This window comes from Pinus tabuliformis, chromosome 2_1, assembly GCF_031772625.1.
Source record: "Pinus tabuliformis cultivar Carrire ecotype Pingquan chromosome 2_1, CPIR1, whole genome shotgun sequence".
NCBI lineage: Eukaryota > Viridiplantae > Streptophyta > Pinopsida > Pinales > Pinaceae > Pinus > Pinus tabuliformis.
The window spans coordinates 71,416,289-71,433,899 of record NC_142299.1 but is presented as its reverse complement, the minus strand read 5'-3'; the positions used below and the strand labels follow the sequence as shown (position 1 = coordinate 71,433,899).

The 17,611-nt window shown below is 37.4% G+C and overlaps 1 protein-coding gene across 1 annotated transcript in view; it reads right to left on the bottom strand.

The window, feature by feature from the left end:
• DML1 (demeter-like 1) overlaps nt 1–17,611 on the bottom strand; it is a 291,074-nt gene that overhangs the window by 137,914 nt on the left and 135,549 nt on the right. Inside the window, exons 11-14 of the mRNA XM_089400383.1 lie at nt 13,274–13,356; nt 12,585–13,109; nt 12,291–12,327; nt 12,108–12,165 (exon numbers count right to left, since the gene is read on the bottom strand). Coding sequence (XP_089256509.1) covers nt 12,108–12,165; nt 12,291–12,327; nt 12,585–13,109; nt 13,274–13,356 — 703 coding nt within the window. The remainder of the gene's footprint in view (nt 1–12,107; nt 12,166–12,290; nt 12,328–12,584; nt 13,110–13,273; nt 13,357–17,611) is intronic.

Genomic DNA, 17,611 nt, shown 5'->3' with positions numbered 1-17,611 from the left:
GAGATTAAACATAATGACTAAAGTAAATGCTTTACTTTTCTTTAGTTTCTCTAGTTCTATAGCTAACATAATCACTTATGTGCTTTTCTTAAATTAGACTTAGGCTAAAGTACGAAAGAAACTTAATGTTTGAGCAAGTATCCTAAAGAGACTTTGGATGGCTGTTGCATGCCTATGTTGACTTGGGGTAGCATCGGATGTGCTCTAGCCACGAAATTTGGTGGAGAGGTTGGGGCACATGAGATCTCAATACCCTTTGGGTAGATTCTAAACAGATCAGGAGATATTAAAATAATTAATATTTTTAATGGAGTCCCCTAAGTCTAAACTTAGGGAAAATAAAATATTAATGTGTATTAATATGAATCTGTGTTAGAATGGTCCAAAAGACATGGATCAAGCCAGATCTAATCTTAGTTGTTAATTAGGGACTTAATCTCAGCTATTGAGATGTCAACAGGAAAAGTATAAGAGGAGGCTTGAGGGTCACTTGGAGTAGTACACCAGATGATCGGTCATTCTATTCTCTAGAGCGGAGTTTGCTAAGAGAGATAGAATCAATGATCGGGAGAGTAGCTGAGGGACATTGAGTACAACGGAACAGAGAAGGCAGAGATGGTATTGGAAGAGCAGTGCAGCAGCGAAGGAGGGTGATGCAGAGCTTGCAAGGGCTCACGCAGGGCAACATAGAGGCAGCCAAGTGCTACACAGAGCCCCAGAGGCTCCCAGAGCTGACGCAGGGCCAGCATGAGCAGAGAGGGGCTGACGCAGTCTAGATTGGGTGGACGCTGGGGTTGCAGGGAACGTGAAAATCAACCTGTCTCATCAGTAGGGTAAAACTAACCTGTCTCACGACGGTCTAAACCCAGCTCACGTTACCTATTGGTGGGTGAACAATCCAACACTTGGTGAATTCTGCTTCACAATGATAGGAAGAGCCGACATCGCAGGATCAAAAAGCAACGTCGCTATGAACGCTTGGCTGCCACAAGCCAGTTATCCCTGTGGTAACTTTTCTGACACCTCTAGCTTCAAATTCCGAAAATCTAAAGGATCGATAGGCCACGCTTTCACGGTTTGTATTCGTACAGAAAATCAAAATCAAATGAGCTTTTACCCTTTTGTTCCACACGAGATTTCTGTTCTCGTTGAGCTCATCTCAGGACACCTGCGTTTTCTTTTAACAGATGTGCCGCCCCAGCCAAACTCTCCACCTGACAATGTCTTGAGGGTTGGAAAATGTTTCAAATCCCCTCATGAGTCCTAAGTCCTAGGTCCTAGGTGATGTTTCCAAAGGCTTAGTTCGATGATCCATTTAATAAAATAAATAAAAATTAAAAAATGAAATAAATAAAAAATTATAAAATAAAGCAAAAACCCTAAATAATAAAATAATAATATTTTGAGTGAATGCATGCAAAATATTTTTAATAATAAGTTAACAATTTCGACGGATGAGATTAAGAGATGTCTTGATCCTCATCGACGGTCGAGATCATTTCGACATGGATCACTCGAACTAGCCGTTGGGATCATTTCCTTTAAATAGGGTGCTAGGGGTCATTTCAGATAATGGGATTTGTGAGTCTGGTACTGAAGAAGCTCTCTTGTAATCTGTTTTCTGGTTAATAAAAGAAGACTTTGGGGTCCAAATCTTGCTGGTGTTACTCTCTGGAAATGCTGTGAGATTGTTTAATTTTCTGCATATTTTGTTTGAGTGGTGTTACGGTTTCTGAAGTAATGGCAGGTATCTCCATTACTTTTTGAGATCTAGCAGCATTTTTGCCCTCTTTACTGATGGTTGAAGTGAGCTGTGCAGGAAAACTCTTACTGAAGAAGATTGCCGGGCGTTAGGGGAAGTTCTCGGCTGAACTAGCCAACTCCCGCAAACATTTTTTGCTGAGCCCAATTGGATTTGATCCTGGGTCTATCATTCAGTTTATTTTTCTAATTTGCATGAGAGATTTTCTGAAGTTCTTCAGAGTGAAAACCTGAAATTTTTATTCTTTAAATTATTTCTGTGCTCATTGCTGAATCTGGCTGTTAAGGGGCCAAAATCTATAAATTAGTCAAGTTGATCTAGGGTTTCAAATTTTTTGCTTTATACAGTTTTCATTAGGGTTTTGTCTCTTTGCAATTACAGGAACAGGGTCTCTCTAGAGGTATCCTCAAATAGCTTCCTGCCATCAACAGAGGTAGAGGAAGGTCCTCTCTGCGTATGCACGAGGAATCATTCCCATCTGCCACCAAAGGAAACTGCTGAATGCGTACCTATCTGTTTCACCACGTGAGGGCATTGATTTATATTGATCGAATACTTTGATGTTTTGAAATCACATGAGCGGTGGGCATTTTTTCGTGGGATTTCAGAAATGCTGAGCCGTCAACAGTGAGAGTTTCTCTCTGCGTACGCAGCAAGGGTCACTCTCGGTTTTATTAAATCTGATTGCGATTTGGCTCAGATATGTGGTATGGTGAGTAGCCGTAGGAATTTCCATTTGTCGCAGAGAATCAAATCGATTTCAGGAAAGCCGACAAGTATCAAAACGATTTATGATTGATTGTCAACCTCCGCCGTCGTCATATGTCTGCGTATTTCGAATCATTTTTCAGCATAAGCGTAGGGTTACGCCTTTTGTCTAAACCTGCGAGAAAACTCAGAGCTCAACCCTTTTTTCTACGATTTACGTTTATTCGACCCTTTTATTGTTTAACGTAGGTATTTTCATTTTTTGTTTCAATTTTATAAAGAAATTAAAAAAAAAAAAATGCGAATTGTTTTAGGATTATATATAGTTAGATTTCATATTAATAAAAAAAAAGAAAAAAAAAATGTTTATATTTTGGTTTTGTTAGAATCTAGATTTTCGATTTAATTTGTATTCTTTAGTTTAGGAATTAAATTTATTTTAGGATTATATATAGTTAGATTTCATATTAATAAAAAAAAATACAAAAAAAATGTTTATATTTTGGTTTTGTTAGAATCTAGATTTTCGATTTAATTTGTATTCTTTAGTTTAGGAATTAAATTTATTTTAGTTTAATAATTCAAATTTTATTTTTTAAGTTTTAATTTATTTAGTTTTAAGCTTTTAGGATTTTATTAATTAAAAATCATAAAAAAAATATAAATAAATAAATAAATATTTTTGCAATTGCAGTCTTGGCACGGGAATTACCTAGGTTTCATCTTTTATGCTGAGGTTGAAAATTTTAACGTGGGAATCAGTGTTTAACATGATTCAATGTTCATCTGAAGATTAGCTGCATGAATGTGATCTTTAGTAATTTTTTTACGTGATCTTTCGAAATTTCAGTTGCTGGAGTATCATTTAAGCATTTACTTGCATTTGATAAAAATTAATTTGATGATAAATGGTTACTCTACATGGTTTATATCTCTGCAGCATCTGGTAATCAATCGTTTAAACATTAACCCCACAAGGCACTGGTCTTTTAACTTCTAAATCCATTTAGTGCTTATCATATCGTGTCTCCCACCCAACTGGTTCATAGTTGGTTTTCATAATTTTTCATAGGGTCTACCCCCCTTAGCCGCGGGAGATAGGCTTAAACGGAGGGATCGGGGATCAGAGTGACAGCCCCCGGTCTGAGCGTTGTCGTGTCAATCTGCGCGACAACATTTTTTCGCGCCGTTGCCGGGGACATTTTATTCTCGGCGTTTCAACGACAATCATCCTTCTCATTTCTTGTCTTTTCATCTGGCCCGGCAACGCCAACATTTTTTGGCGTCGTTGCCGAGGACAGAGTTTTGCTGTTCCTGGAGTTTCATCGACATTCATCTTCCCATCTTTCTTATCTCTCATTTTGAGCTGGCAGATTCAACCTTTGGGGTTATCATTTGGATCTTTTATTGCCTTATTTTTCGTCATATCAGCAACATCTCTTCGGTTTGTTTCTTGTTTGGGTGGCAACTCCATTTTCTCATTTTTCCCAGACAAGAAGCTTTCCTCATATCTGCTTGTGGTTACTTTTTGGATCCTAAAATCAGATTCATTGTTCAAGTGGCGACTCCACTTCTTTCATCTCTTGATTTTCTTGAGCAGAGGTCTCATTCTATCATCCATTTAATCCCTTATTATTCATCATGGATTATTCATTTAAACCATGTCGTTTTACTGACCGTCGCCATGATTTTCCGGAGGAGGCCATTTCTAAATTACCTACTTTTTCGGGTGGTGATTCAATCGCTGTTAGAAGGCATCTAGGCTTGTTTACTCGCATAATGATCATATATTGTAGACCCCCTCAGTTTAATCATGAAGATATCAAGATGCGTCTTTTTGTCTTTTCTTTAGAGGGTGATGCTTTGAATTGGTTTAACAATTTTCCTAAGGATTCTTTCACTTCTTTACAAGACATTATCAATGCTTTTAAAGATAGATATGGTTATCCAAACAACTTGCCTTCTGCCTCTAAAATTGTGCAAAAGAAAGAAAGTAATCCTATTAAAGGTCCAGCTGTTGAAGACGATTCTTCATATCAAAATGTGTCATCCACCAGTACTATTGCAGATCAAGTCCATGATAGTGGAAAATCAGGGACAAATGACAATGAAAAGGAAGAGCAAAGGCAAATTATACAAGAACTAATGATGCTGGTAAAAAATATGGAGATTAATCAAACTAGTTACGTCAATGATGTGAGAACTTTGTGCACCCACCTGGAAAAACGTAATAGGGAGATGGAAATTATGCAAAATCAACATGCTAAAGAAATTGAGGCCATGAAGGCTAATCATGAAACAGAATTTAGATTCATGCAAAGCAAAATGTCAAACTTAGAGGAAAATATGGCGACCATCAAAGCTGATCATGATAGGGAAATTGATTCTATGCAAAACAAGTTATTAATTATGGATGAAGAAATGACTATCATAACGTTTGATCATAATAATCAGTTGGCCACCATGCAAGCAAATCACAAAGAAGAAATAAACTCCATGCAGCATTGCTTGATGGACATAAAAGAAAAGAACGATAAAGTAATAAAAGATATGGAAGAACACCAAGCCAGGGAAATCAGTGATATAAAAATTAACACTCTAGTCAGATGGATGCCATTAAAATACAGATTCAAAAGTTTCAACAATGGTCAAAGGATGAGAGGAACCAGGGGACATCAACAGATCAGGAGCCTTCTCATTCGTTGCAACAAGTTCCATCTTATTATGAGGAGGTCATTGGTTCGATTGAAAGATGGTTAATTGAAGGTGATCCAGATAGACTTAAAAATGATAAAGATCAGATGCAGGATAAAGAAAGACATGTCACGCATATCTCACATACTTCATCTGATAGCTTTGAAACAGAAAGTTACATGTCATCAGTGATACAGCCTGCCACAAAGAAAAAGCGCAAGAGAAAGAAAATGAGAAGAAGATTTGATGCATCAGACGGCCGCGAGCAGCTTGATTTTCGGATAGGAAAAAGTCCTACCATATGCAGAATTGGACATGGCACATCCGACAAGCAGCTGACAGATTTGCCTGAAAGCAGGCAAATGCTCAGTATACACTATATTGAACACATCTGATGCCACGGGGCATCCTTTGTATTGTATTTCTATCCCTACTCATTGTCTTTTCAGCATTTCATTTCTGTTTTAGGATTAGATTCACTCTTCATGTTACTAGATAGTTAATGAATGAAGAGCTTTTATCTTTCCTGTGCTTAACGTTACATGATGATTTTTTGGACGGACGCTACTTATATTTTGTTGTGTGTTGCATGGATGCAGATTCTGGATTCTCACATTCCTACAGAGCAGCAACGTGTCCCCAAGTAGAGCCAGATGTTGACCCCTACCGGTCAACTACCCATGCAGTACACCCCCCTCTTTTCTTGGCAGAAAGGGGTAGCACCTGAACGACGTGTCCGTGCCAGCCTGCAGTCATCAGTAGTTTGATCATTTTTATTGTAAACCCAGTCTTCATGTATGAATTGTAATTAATCTTAGCAGATATGTGTCGTTTATGTAAAATTGCCTAGGTGGACCTAACTTTCTAATGATAATCTACGTCCCGGAAGGTTTTTCGTCTCACCGATCTACGATCGGTAGAGTTTTCCTTCAGCCTGACCCCAAAGCCGGGATGCATTTTGTTATTAGAACTTTAGGAGAATCCTAGTGTGTTAATCTGCTAGATTATAGTTGTGTCGCAGAAACTGGGTGATTTTTCAAGGTCTATGATAAAGGGGTTTTCCCCCTTAAGATGTAAATTGTAAAAGTCATGATGTAATGTGTCTTGAGGGTTGGAAAATGTTTTAAATCCCCTCGTGAGTCCTAAGTCCTAGGTCCTAGGTGATGTTTCCAAAGGCTTAGTTCGATGATCCATTTAATAAAATATATAAAAATTAAAAAATTAAAAAATTAAAAAATATAATAAATAAAAAATTATAAAATAAATCAAAAACCCTAAATAATAAAATAATAATATTTTGAGTGAATGCATGCAAAATATTTTTAATAATAAGTTAACAATTTCGACAGATGAGATTAAGAGATGTCTTGATCCTCATCGACGGTCGAGATCATTTCAACATGGATCACTCGAACTAGCCGTTGGGATCATTTCCTTTAAATAGGGTGCTAGGGGTCATTTCAGATAATGGGATCTGTGAGTCTGGTACTGAAGAAGCTCTCTTGTAATCTGTTTTTTGGTTAATAAAAGAAGACTTTGGGGTCCAAATCTTGCTGGTGTTACTCTCTGGAAATGCTGTGAGATTGTTTAATTTTCTGCATATTTTATTTTTCAGCTATTAATAATAGCTTATTGTAGAGTATTGTGAGCACAGGTATCTTGTTCACTTGCTAGGGTTTGAGTGGTGTTACGGTTTCTGAAGTAATGGCAGGTATCTCCATTACTTTTTGAGATCTAGCAGCATTTTTTCCCTCTTTACTGATGGTTGAAGTGAGCTGTGCAGGAAAACTCTTACTGAAGAAGATTGTCGGGCGTTACGGGAAGTTCTCGGCTGAACCAGCGAACTCCCGCAAGCATTTTTTGCTGAGCCCAATTGGATTTGATCCTGGGTCTATCATTCAGTTTATTTTTCTAATTTGCATGAGAGATTTTCTGAAGTTCTTCACAATGAAAACCTGAAATTTTTATTCTTTAAATTATTTATGTGCTCATTGCTGAATCTGGCTGTTAAGGGGCCAAAATCTGTAAATTAGTCAAGTTGATCTAGGGTTTCAAATTTTTTGCTTTATACAGTTTTCATTAGGGTTTTGTCTCTTTGCAATTACAGGAACAGGGTCTCTCTAGAGGTATCCTCAAATAGCTTCCTGCCATCAACAGAGGTAGAGGAAGGTCCTCTCTGCGTATGCACGAGGAATCATTCCCATCTGCCACCAAAGGAAACTGCTGAATGCGTACCTATCTGTTTCACCACGTGAGGGCATTGATTTATATTGATCGAATCCTTTGATGTTTTGAAATCACATGAGCGGTGGGCATTTTTTCGTGGGATTTCAGAAATGCTGAGCCGTCAACAGTGAGAGTTTCTCTCTGCGTACGCAGCAAGGGTCACTCTCGGTTTTATTAAATCTGATCGCGATTTGGCTCAGATATGTGTTATGGTGAGTAGCCGTCGGAATTTCCATTTGTCGCAGAGAATCAAATCGATTTCAGGAAAGCCGACAAGTAAGTATCAAAACGATTTATGATTCACTGTCAACCTCCGCCGTCTTCATATGACTGCGTATTTCGAATCATTTTCAGCATAAGCGTAGGGTTACGCCTTTTGTCTAAGCCTGCGAGAAAACTCAGAGCTCAGCCCTTTTTTTTACGATTTACATTTATTCGACCCTTTTATTGTTTAACGTAGGTATTTTCATTTTTTGTTTCAATTTTATAAAGAATTAAAAAAAAAAATGCGAATTGTTTTAGGATTATATATAGTTAGATGTCATATTAATAAAAAAAATTAAAAAAAATGTTTATATTTTGGTTTTGTTAGAATCTAGATTTTCGATTTAATTTGTATTCTTTAGTTTAGGAATTAAATTTATTTTAGTTTAATAATTCAAATTTTATTTTTTAAGTTTTAATTTAGTTTTATTTTATTTAGTTTTAAGCTTTTAGGATTTTATTAATTAAAAATCATAAAATAAATAAAATAAATAAATATTTTTGCAATTGCAGTCTTGGCTCGGGAATTACCTTTATGCTGAGGTTGAAAATTTTAACGTGGGAATTAGTGTTTAACATGATTCAATGTTCATTTGAAGATTAGCTGCATGAATGTGATCTTTAGTAATTTTTTTACGTGATCTTTCGAAAATTTCAGTTGTTGGAGTATCATTTAAGCATTTACTTGCATTTGATAAAAATTAATTTGATGATAAATGTTTACTCTACATGGTTTATATCTCTGCAGCATCTGGTAATCAATCGTTTAAACATTAACCCCACAAGGCACTGGTCTTTTAACTTCTAAATCCATTTAGTGCTTATCATATCGTGTCTCCCACCCAACTGGTTCATAGTTGGTTTTCATAATTTTTCATAGGGTCCACCCCCCTTAGCCGCGGGAGACAGGGTTAAACGGAGGGATCGGGGATCAGAGTGACAGCCCCCGGTCTGAGCGTTGTCGTGTCAATCTGCGCGACAACACAATGCATCTCAAGTTTTACTTGTAAATGGGTTTTGAGTCCTGAGACATATGACTGAATTAGACAAGATTCTGATAACCCAGGTATTTGTGTTACTAAGGTCTCCCATTCTTGAGTGTATTTGTCTACACTTCTTTTTTGTCGTAATTTGATGAGTTTTGAAAAGAACTCTTCTTCCTTTACACCTTGGAATCTTTTAAAGAATGCATCCTTAAATTTTCTCCAAACTAATGACGTGTGTTGTCTTTTTCCACCATATATACCAATTATATGCTTCCCTTTCCATTTTCATGGATGCGTGCCTAAGCTTTTCGTCATCATCATTGATGTCATATATCTCAAAGTATTCTTCTGCTTTATTTATCCATGCAACATTGTTTTTTTCGTTTCCATCGAATTTAGGCATCTCAACTTTTGCCCTTCGTTGGTATGTCGCTAATGGTTGAGCGAAAAAGGGGTGTTGATTGGTAAAGGTATCCCAGAGTTGCTTGTTTGTAAGAGTTGCATTACTCATTTCTTGGTGGGGTGTCGCTGATTTTTTTGGGGATTCAGCTTTTTCATGAGAGTCTGTTGACTTCGTTGAATCTGATGAGTTGTGCTCTTGATTTTTTTCATTTTTTTGGAGTAGTTGTGCGGGTGTATAATTCATCTTTTTACACAGAAGTTTTAGCAATGTTAAGGTCCCTTTGAGATCTACTTCTGTTTGGACACGGTGATTTTCCATCTTTATTTCTATTCGATTTGTCGTATCCTGAAGATTTTTGATACTGTCAGCCTGCCCCTCGAGCTTGATTTGGAATTCATCTAATCTTATATTGACCTCATCGTGTTTTTATTTATCCTCCGCCTCAACCATTTTTTTTGGAAATCAGCCATTGTCATTGTCCACATTGAGCGAGTTTGTGGAGGCGTTTATTTATTTGCCAGCTTAAATTTTTTCTTTTAATTAATTAATTAAAATATATTATTTTAATTAATTAATGTTACTCAGATACATGTAATTTTTAATTATATATAGTTTTAAATATATATAATCTAATTAAATATACGTATTTTTTTCAAATTATATATAGTTTTTAATTATATATAATTTAATTGAAATATATGTATATTTTATGTACTATGAGTATATTAGGATTTATTTACTCTTTATGAAATATATCGTTGGACGTTCATGTCCCCCTACCACGGTGTCGTCTTTTGAACAGTTTGAATGGTTTTAAGAGTAGACCTTCTGGATTTATCACCGCAGAGATCATCGCACGGAATAGCAGGTTCACCGCAGAGACCACCGCACAGAACAACAAGTCCACCGCAACAGAACACCGTAGAGAAAAAAACGATGCAGGCTTTCGCTCGACAATTCAGTGTGCCTACGTCCGACCTGTAGCGTGGTTAATTGTGGTGGTTTTTGTGTTACAACTCTGCGTAGCTATGTCCTGAAAAACCCTGCGACTGGTTGTTGTTTACCTGCAAGGCCAGTGACCACACACTCCAGCCACGACACTAAGCAGACACACGCACAACCCACACGTACTGTTGTTTATGGAAACCCGATAGGGCCTGATGGCCAGCAGAACTTGTGGGTGTCACCAATCTCGTGTTGGCTCTGATACCAATGAAGTGAACAACTTCTTGATATGTAGAAACATATATATATATATATATATAGATATGCATTATTGATTAATTGAATGATGACGATTTTTTACATTGGGGTTTCTTGGCTAATTTAACCTAAAATTAAATAATAAACCCAAAATTGAGTACTAACTAATTTTTTACATAACAATTTCTCTTAAACTGTGAGGTATAGCTGCTAAGGGAATTCTCTGTTGGATAGGCTAGTGACGGCACCCAGATTGTACTCTTATATTTCTTAATAAGAAAACCCTCAGATAGCTGCACCGGTTTTCCCACATTGGGTTTTTCCGGGGACATTGGTCCAAAAATAATCGTGTCTATGTGGTTTGTTTGTTCTTGTTTCTTTTAGTTGCTGATCTGTAATATGTTGAGCATGCGCTGGTGTTTATTTTCAGTATTTACTTTGTAAATAACTTGTTAAAGAAAAATTAACAAGTAGGTAGGAATAAATTGGGAAAAGTGCATAAAGGGTTTCTAACTAAGGAAAATTAGAAACTTCAACAGCCTAGATAGAAGGTCCTGTGGAAAAGTACTTGCCTAAGCTACAAATATCAACACTCCCATTTAGCAAGGGAGGTACTTCTGCCACCTGGAACTGCACCCATTACCATGGCTGCTCCCTTTGTACTGGAAAACTTCCCTACCACTTAATTTGGAATCATCCTCGAAGACTTGCCTCCTTTGGACTTGTTCCTAAAAGCTTCCTACTCCTGAACACCCTGTAAAGTCATCTGTCACCATGCGACCTTCTTGATAGACTCGGGAGGACTGACTAATTAGTCCTTCCCACCTGAAGGAAGTCTGACTCCCTCTACTCTACTCGACCATCGCAGCTTCGTGCTCCTTCTCTGACTCTCCTGCTGTTTGCAGGGCTCAAATAGGCTAGCCCTTTATCCTATACAAGTTGCCCTTTGTATCTAATAAGCAGCATTTCTAGGAGAGCTTTCTCACACCTACCATATTTCGGGTTAGATATCCATGTGTTAAGCCATATTTCCTGGATTCTCTGACTCTCCTGCTGTTTGCTGAGCTCAAATAGGCTAGCCCTTTATCCTATACAAGTTGCCCTTTATATCTAATAAGCAGCATTTCTAGGAGAGCTTTCTGACACCTACCATATTTCGGGTTAGATATCCATGTGTTAAGCCATATTTCCTGGATTTTTTAGCGTTTCATGTCCATTAATCATGTAAATTTTCATAATAGTGCATTTCCCATTCCACTGAAGACAATGGAATGAGATTTCCACATAATTTACTGGAAATTAGGCTGCAATTCTCGAAAGTAAAGAGAATTGCTAATCACAAAAAGCTTTGTGTCCGTAATGGAAGGTGGAGCATCCACCCGAAATTTCAGATATTTCCTACATTCTAAACAGTAATTCTAGAAGAACGATTAGCAACATTATTTTCTGCTGTGAAAATCTGCATACTCAAGTAGAGACAATTATTTTGAGGATTTACTTTATCACGATATTCTGATTCTAGATATTTGTGGAGATGCCATAGACAACCTGACATTGCTATTATAGTTTGCGATGTTTTCAAGTCTTTTGTGGACACTAGTAGGATTCGTAAAGGAATCTTTGAGCAAGATAAGTAGAAATTTGATATCATGGCGTGGTTCTTTTAAGCTTTTGTGTTGTGTTTGCTTTCCAGAAGGTATTGGGCAGATTTGGCCTGAAGAAAACCTGCTACTTTTGACAGTATCTTAAGTGGTGTAAATGGATTTTAATTGTAAAGAGAACTAGCAATGTTCATCTTACAAAAAAGCTGGTTTTCACTGGAAAATGGAAGCAAAGAAACGTTTTTAAATGAAACACATACCTGGTGTCCAAATAGCAAGAAGATAAGAGCATGGGTCATCTGGCTCTCTAGCTTCCAACTGTCATTTATTCATATGTTAGATAGTTAGATAGCACACTTTCTTCATATGTATTGCTGATATTCGGAGAAAACTCCACAGATAAAATAATATATATAAAACATTATGGGGAAAGCGATACCCACCCTTCTTAAAAGTGGGTGATCATCTGGCAGCTCATATCTGCAAGTGTGGAAGAATATATTTAGCAAGACTGTGAGGCCAAATATGAAAGCGCACTAACAGGTTGTAAGGCGAATATAAAAGCCTAGTTCATATGTTGATTCCTGTTATTTACTATTATACACATTCAAATAGTTAGTTTTCCTGTTTGTGCACACTACGAAAAAATAACTATTTTGAGAGGACTTGCAAACGATGTCATGAAAATAATATAGACCATGTGTTGATACTTTGATACAAGTTACAGGGAAACTTACACTCGATGCTCAGTCCGGAGTCTACTAACATTCTTCAGCTTTGGTATGGGTATTGAAGCAGCCTCAGGAGATAAAGTAACTAAAGCCTTTGAAATTGCACCTGAATTTGTATCTTCTAAATCCAGCATATTGTCTTCATATACCCGCTGTATGTGTAATGCTAGCTGATCAAAGTTCAGTTTTATAACTGGTATTTCATCAGGGTCTGTATAAGCACATTCCTCAACTATAGTATTGGTATTTTCTATAAACTCAGGTTCTGGTGTTGTTGGTTCTTCGATGATTGGCTCACACTTATGATCCTGAGGTTCTTCGATGATTGGCTCACACTTATGATCCTGAGGGTTTGATTTTAGGAGCTGCAAAGGAAGCACTTCAGCAGGCCTTTCTATGTTCACATCTTGCTGTATAGTTGGCAAAGGTAGTGGAGTGCTTGGTGCATTTTCGTTTTCCTTACAAGGCAGTGTCAACATTGGATTTGTGTCAGAAGATGACTCCTTTGTTGAAGTCAGAAGTAATCTTGCGCTGATAAAGATGGCATTAACACAAATGGTTAGAAACAATGGAAGGCTGGATAAAATAATAATATTTAATGTAAATTGATGCGCTAATTGTACAAGTTTAAGACAAATCACAAATATAATAGCTTTAATCATGATTTCAAGCCCATGACAGTATGATGTCCCAACCTGGTGAAAGCACTTGCAAAGTGCTTACAATCACATCGCATTGGACAGGCATTGCAGTTTGGTCTACTTTTTGTACAAAAAACCTGAGGATGAACATGAAAGCTTTACAATACAAATTATAGCAATAAACAAGTTTGTCAACATAAGATATAGCAGTAATCAATCAATAATTTTACTAGAGACTAACTATAAATATACAAAACATGGAAGTGTGTGGAGCTTATTTGTGAAAGCTTTTGGGGTGTATTACAATATTCGTGGCGTAGCAACTTAAGTTCTTTAATGAATGTGTTAAATATTAGCTCGGACACGTGTTCTAGCCTTGAGAGGTGTCATTAAGGCTAGGAACATAGAGGAGTGTTCTAGCCTTGAGAGGTGTCATTAAGGCTAGGAACATAGAGGAAAAAAGAGGTTCTTCTCTACTGCGTAGAAAAGAGACTCTCTCTCACACATGTGGAAGGAAGGATGCAGTTTTAAGGGCAGCAACCGTAGAACCAAAGTTTGACCAGCGTTGAACAGGAGACTCCCTCCTCAGAACTACGCTATAGGTCCATCTGGATCTCCTCTGAAAGCCGCATTTTTTGGTGGTGGAATCAAGCCGATTCAATGGTTGGTTTGCGAGATATTGTTTGCCCTAGTCTGGGATTGATCTAGGATTTTCTGCTGCTGATGTAAATCAGATTTATGTAATATTTTTCTCCGCTGGATTATTGAAGATAAAGGAAGATTTGATCAAAGGGTTTCCCCACATTGGGGTTTGTCCCTGGCTAGCCGTCTCATCTTGTGTCTCTTGCCTTGGCTTGTTTTTTGTCGATTTATTAATGTTCTATCAACATTTTACTTTATGTTTATGTGATTGCTAATCAGTGATAGTCTTCCCAATAGATAGGAGATCATTCCTGATTTCAGTGATCCTTAAGAAGTATGCTTGCATACTCTCATCTTTACCCTTCTTAATTTCCTTCAGCTTATTTCTAAGAAACAAAACTTGATTTGCATCATTAACTTTAATAAACCTACCAGTCTATCGTAGATTTGCTTGGAGGTGTTCAAGTTGGAGATGTAGACCACCAAGCGTTTGTCAATAGAGACAAGGATGATCTTCTTTGTTTTGACTTCGGTGATTACTTTCGCTCTTGCTCGGGCTTTGTCTTCACCTTAGCGCTGATACCATGTTAGTTTATGGTATGTTCTATGTTTATTAGCCACTAGCTTAGCAATCACATAAACATAAAGTAAAATTGGCAACTAGCGCCAGACTCCATGTGGGTTATCTTATTCATGGCTGATAATATTTTTATTAGATTCCTCTCGTCGAGGGGTATAGGATTGATCTAAAGATCATCCGATTTCGATAAGTATTTATGGAGATATGAATTTATTTTGACTATGGAATAATTAGCCCTACAACTCATGTAGGCTCAGAATCCCAACAGTAGCATCTATTCAAACATCAACAGTTGTGTATAAATACAGGAGGACCTTTCGTCATTTGCACTCACTCATCTCATCACATCTCTCTCTCTCTCTCTCTCTCTCTCCTGCGCAGAAAAGAGGCTCTTCTCTATTGCGTAGAAAAGAGACTCTCTCACAGATGTGGAAGGAAGGACGCAGTTTTAAGGGTAGCAACTGCAGAGCCAAAGTTTGACCAGTGTTGACCAGAAGACTCCCTCCTCAGAACTACGTTGTAGGTCCATCTGGATCTCCTCTGAAGGCCACATTTTTTGGTGGTGGAATCAAGCCGATCCGATGGTAGGTTTGCGAGATATTGTTTGCCCTAGTTTGGGACTAATCTAGGGTTTGTTGTTGCTGATGTAAATCATATTTATGTACTATTTCTCTCTACTGGATTATTGAAGATAAAGGAAGATTTGATCAAAGGGTTTCCCCACATTAGGGTTTTTTCCTGCCTATCTGCCACATCTTATGTCTCTTGCCTTGGCTTGTTTTCTATCGATTGTTTAATGTTCTATCTGCACTGCACTTTATGTACATGTGATTGCTAATTTGCGGATAATAATAAAGAAAGAAAAGTAAATTGTTATAAGCATAGAACATACCATAAACTAACACTGTAGCTATGGTTGGTCTTCATAATTTGTATTTTAGCCCTTGTAATGTATAGAAATTTTGTAAGACACGTTCTTAATGTCATTTTGATTATTTCGTCCTTTAAACATTTATGGTAAGAGTCGAGACATGTTCTTCATGTTGGATTTAAAAGAGAAAATTTAAAATTTGAAAATTTAGTTTTTGGCTCCAAACTTGTTAAGTTGGTGCTCTCTGAAGTCAAGTCGGCCCAAGTGAAGAGACACGCCCATTCATGAAGGCATAACATCTATATAAAGACATTTGACCATCTCCACAAGAGCACCATTCGATCTCATCACAAGAAGACATTTTCTGGTCATTAAAGAAAAGGACAAAGGAGAAGAAGGACAATGATCTCTTTCTCTCTTTAGCTCGCATCTCTCTCTCTCTCTCTCTCTAAATCCCGCATGCATGACCTTTTCTAGGCAAGCCGAATTTTCAGGCAGCATATTCTAGGCAAGCCAAAATTCTAGGCGTCGTGTTTCTAGGCATAATCGGGAGGCCAAATTTAGGCCCTAGGGAAGATCCAATTGGAGCGAGTTGTGGGAGGCTTGACTCTAAGGGTTGTGGACTAGGTTTAACCATAAGTATAGTTTTGACTAACAACATTCGATGTAGTTGTTGTTGAAATAAAGAATTTCTCTAAGGAAAACGTTGATGGGTTTTACCCCCAAGTGAGTTTTTCCAGGGTGAATTTTGTGTTATTTTTTTTGCATTTTCATCTCTACTGTCTTTATGGTTTATGGTTGAATTTCTAAAGTGTAATTGCTTAATGATAAACTGGAATTGTTAAAACATCTATATCATTCGAAGCAATTACAATTAGCTTAGAAATATTCTGTTTGTATCTATTGCACTTAAAAAATCAACATGGTATTAGAGCTTAGGTGACAAAAAGGACGTTGAGATCACTCTTGAATAAAATTTCATTCTTTGGTAAGAAATGATCCTTGAAAACCTGGATCTACAATCTATTTACTTGTCTATAACTATGGGTTCCTGCATGAACCAAGCAAGCAAGCTAGAAGCAGCTACAAACTTTAGCGCTTAGAAGACAAGGATCGTGTTGGTTAAGGTTGTCATTCATGTCAATGTGGCATTCTCTGTGATGGAAAATATTCTTGTATGATGCATAATGTGCCTCATCCTCTTTACCTAAGTCAATATGAGGTCAGTTCATGAAGGCAACTCTAGGGAATTTTATAATAACGTTCTTTACACTTTTGATGATTCCCTAGTCACCTGTGGTTGATGCCTATCCTAAAGGACAACCTCCTACCCTATCCTAGATATAAAATTCTAAAGGGTGCCTAAATGGTATATTGATATCAGTACACGAATATATTCCTTCACGAATATATTCCTTCTTGATGTAAAATGCTCTCATTCTGAGGTGGCATTAGCATAGTTTCATAGAGGGCTTTGAGCTCTTTCCTACAAGCTTTTACACTCCACCTAACTCCCCATAAGTTGGAAGAAAACTATTTTACAAGATGAAATTTAATTCTTTTTGAAGCAAGCCGACATACAACCTCACCTCATGTCGGCCTCCTCTCATATGACATGACCCTTCATTATAGATCAAACTTGTATATAAATTGGAGACCAAACTCATTCAGTAAAAGTATCTCGTTGAAGAAAACAAATCTCAGAGACGAAGATTAGTTCACATCTCGTGAACTTATAGGACGAAATCTAGAGGAACATTCTAACTGTGATAGGGTCGAATTGTTGAACTGTTAAAGGATTGAAGTTTTAGTCCTGTGGAAAGCTTGAGGTTCGGTGAAACTGTGATCACAAACTTGTGATAAACTCTGTTGTAGTCACCTGTGGAGCTCGGTGAACCTGTACCTGTGATAAACTCAAGACAGTCACCGGTGGAGCTAGGACTGTACCTCGAAGTTTTTGGAGGAGTTATCATTCAGACTTGTGGAGGAATTGTGTGCCTCGGACCAGTGAAATAACAACTTAGACTTCTGTTAAGAAGCCTCTAAACAACATAACAGGCTTCGAACTTGTGATAAGCTACCTTCTGATCTGTGATGAAACCTAATCTCGGTCCTGTGGCAAAAGCTCGATCTTAGACTTGTAATGAACACTGAATTTCGGACCTGTGATCATCATATAACCTCAGGTCAGTGAAGTCAACTTCAGAGCGATGAATTAAGGTATGCAGAACTGTGTGATAGGGATACTTCAGTGGTAATGTTACATCATCGAGATCAAAGAAGGGTTAACATTTGAAGA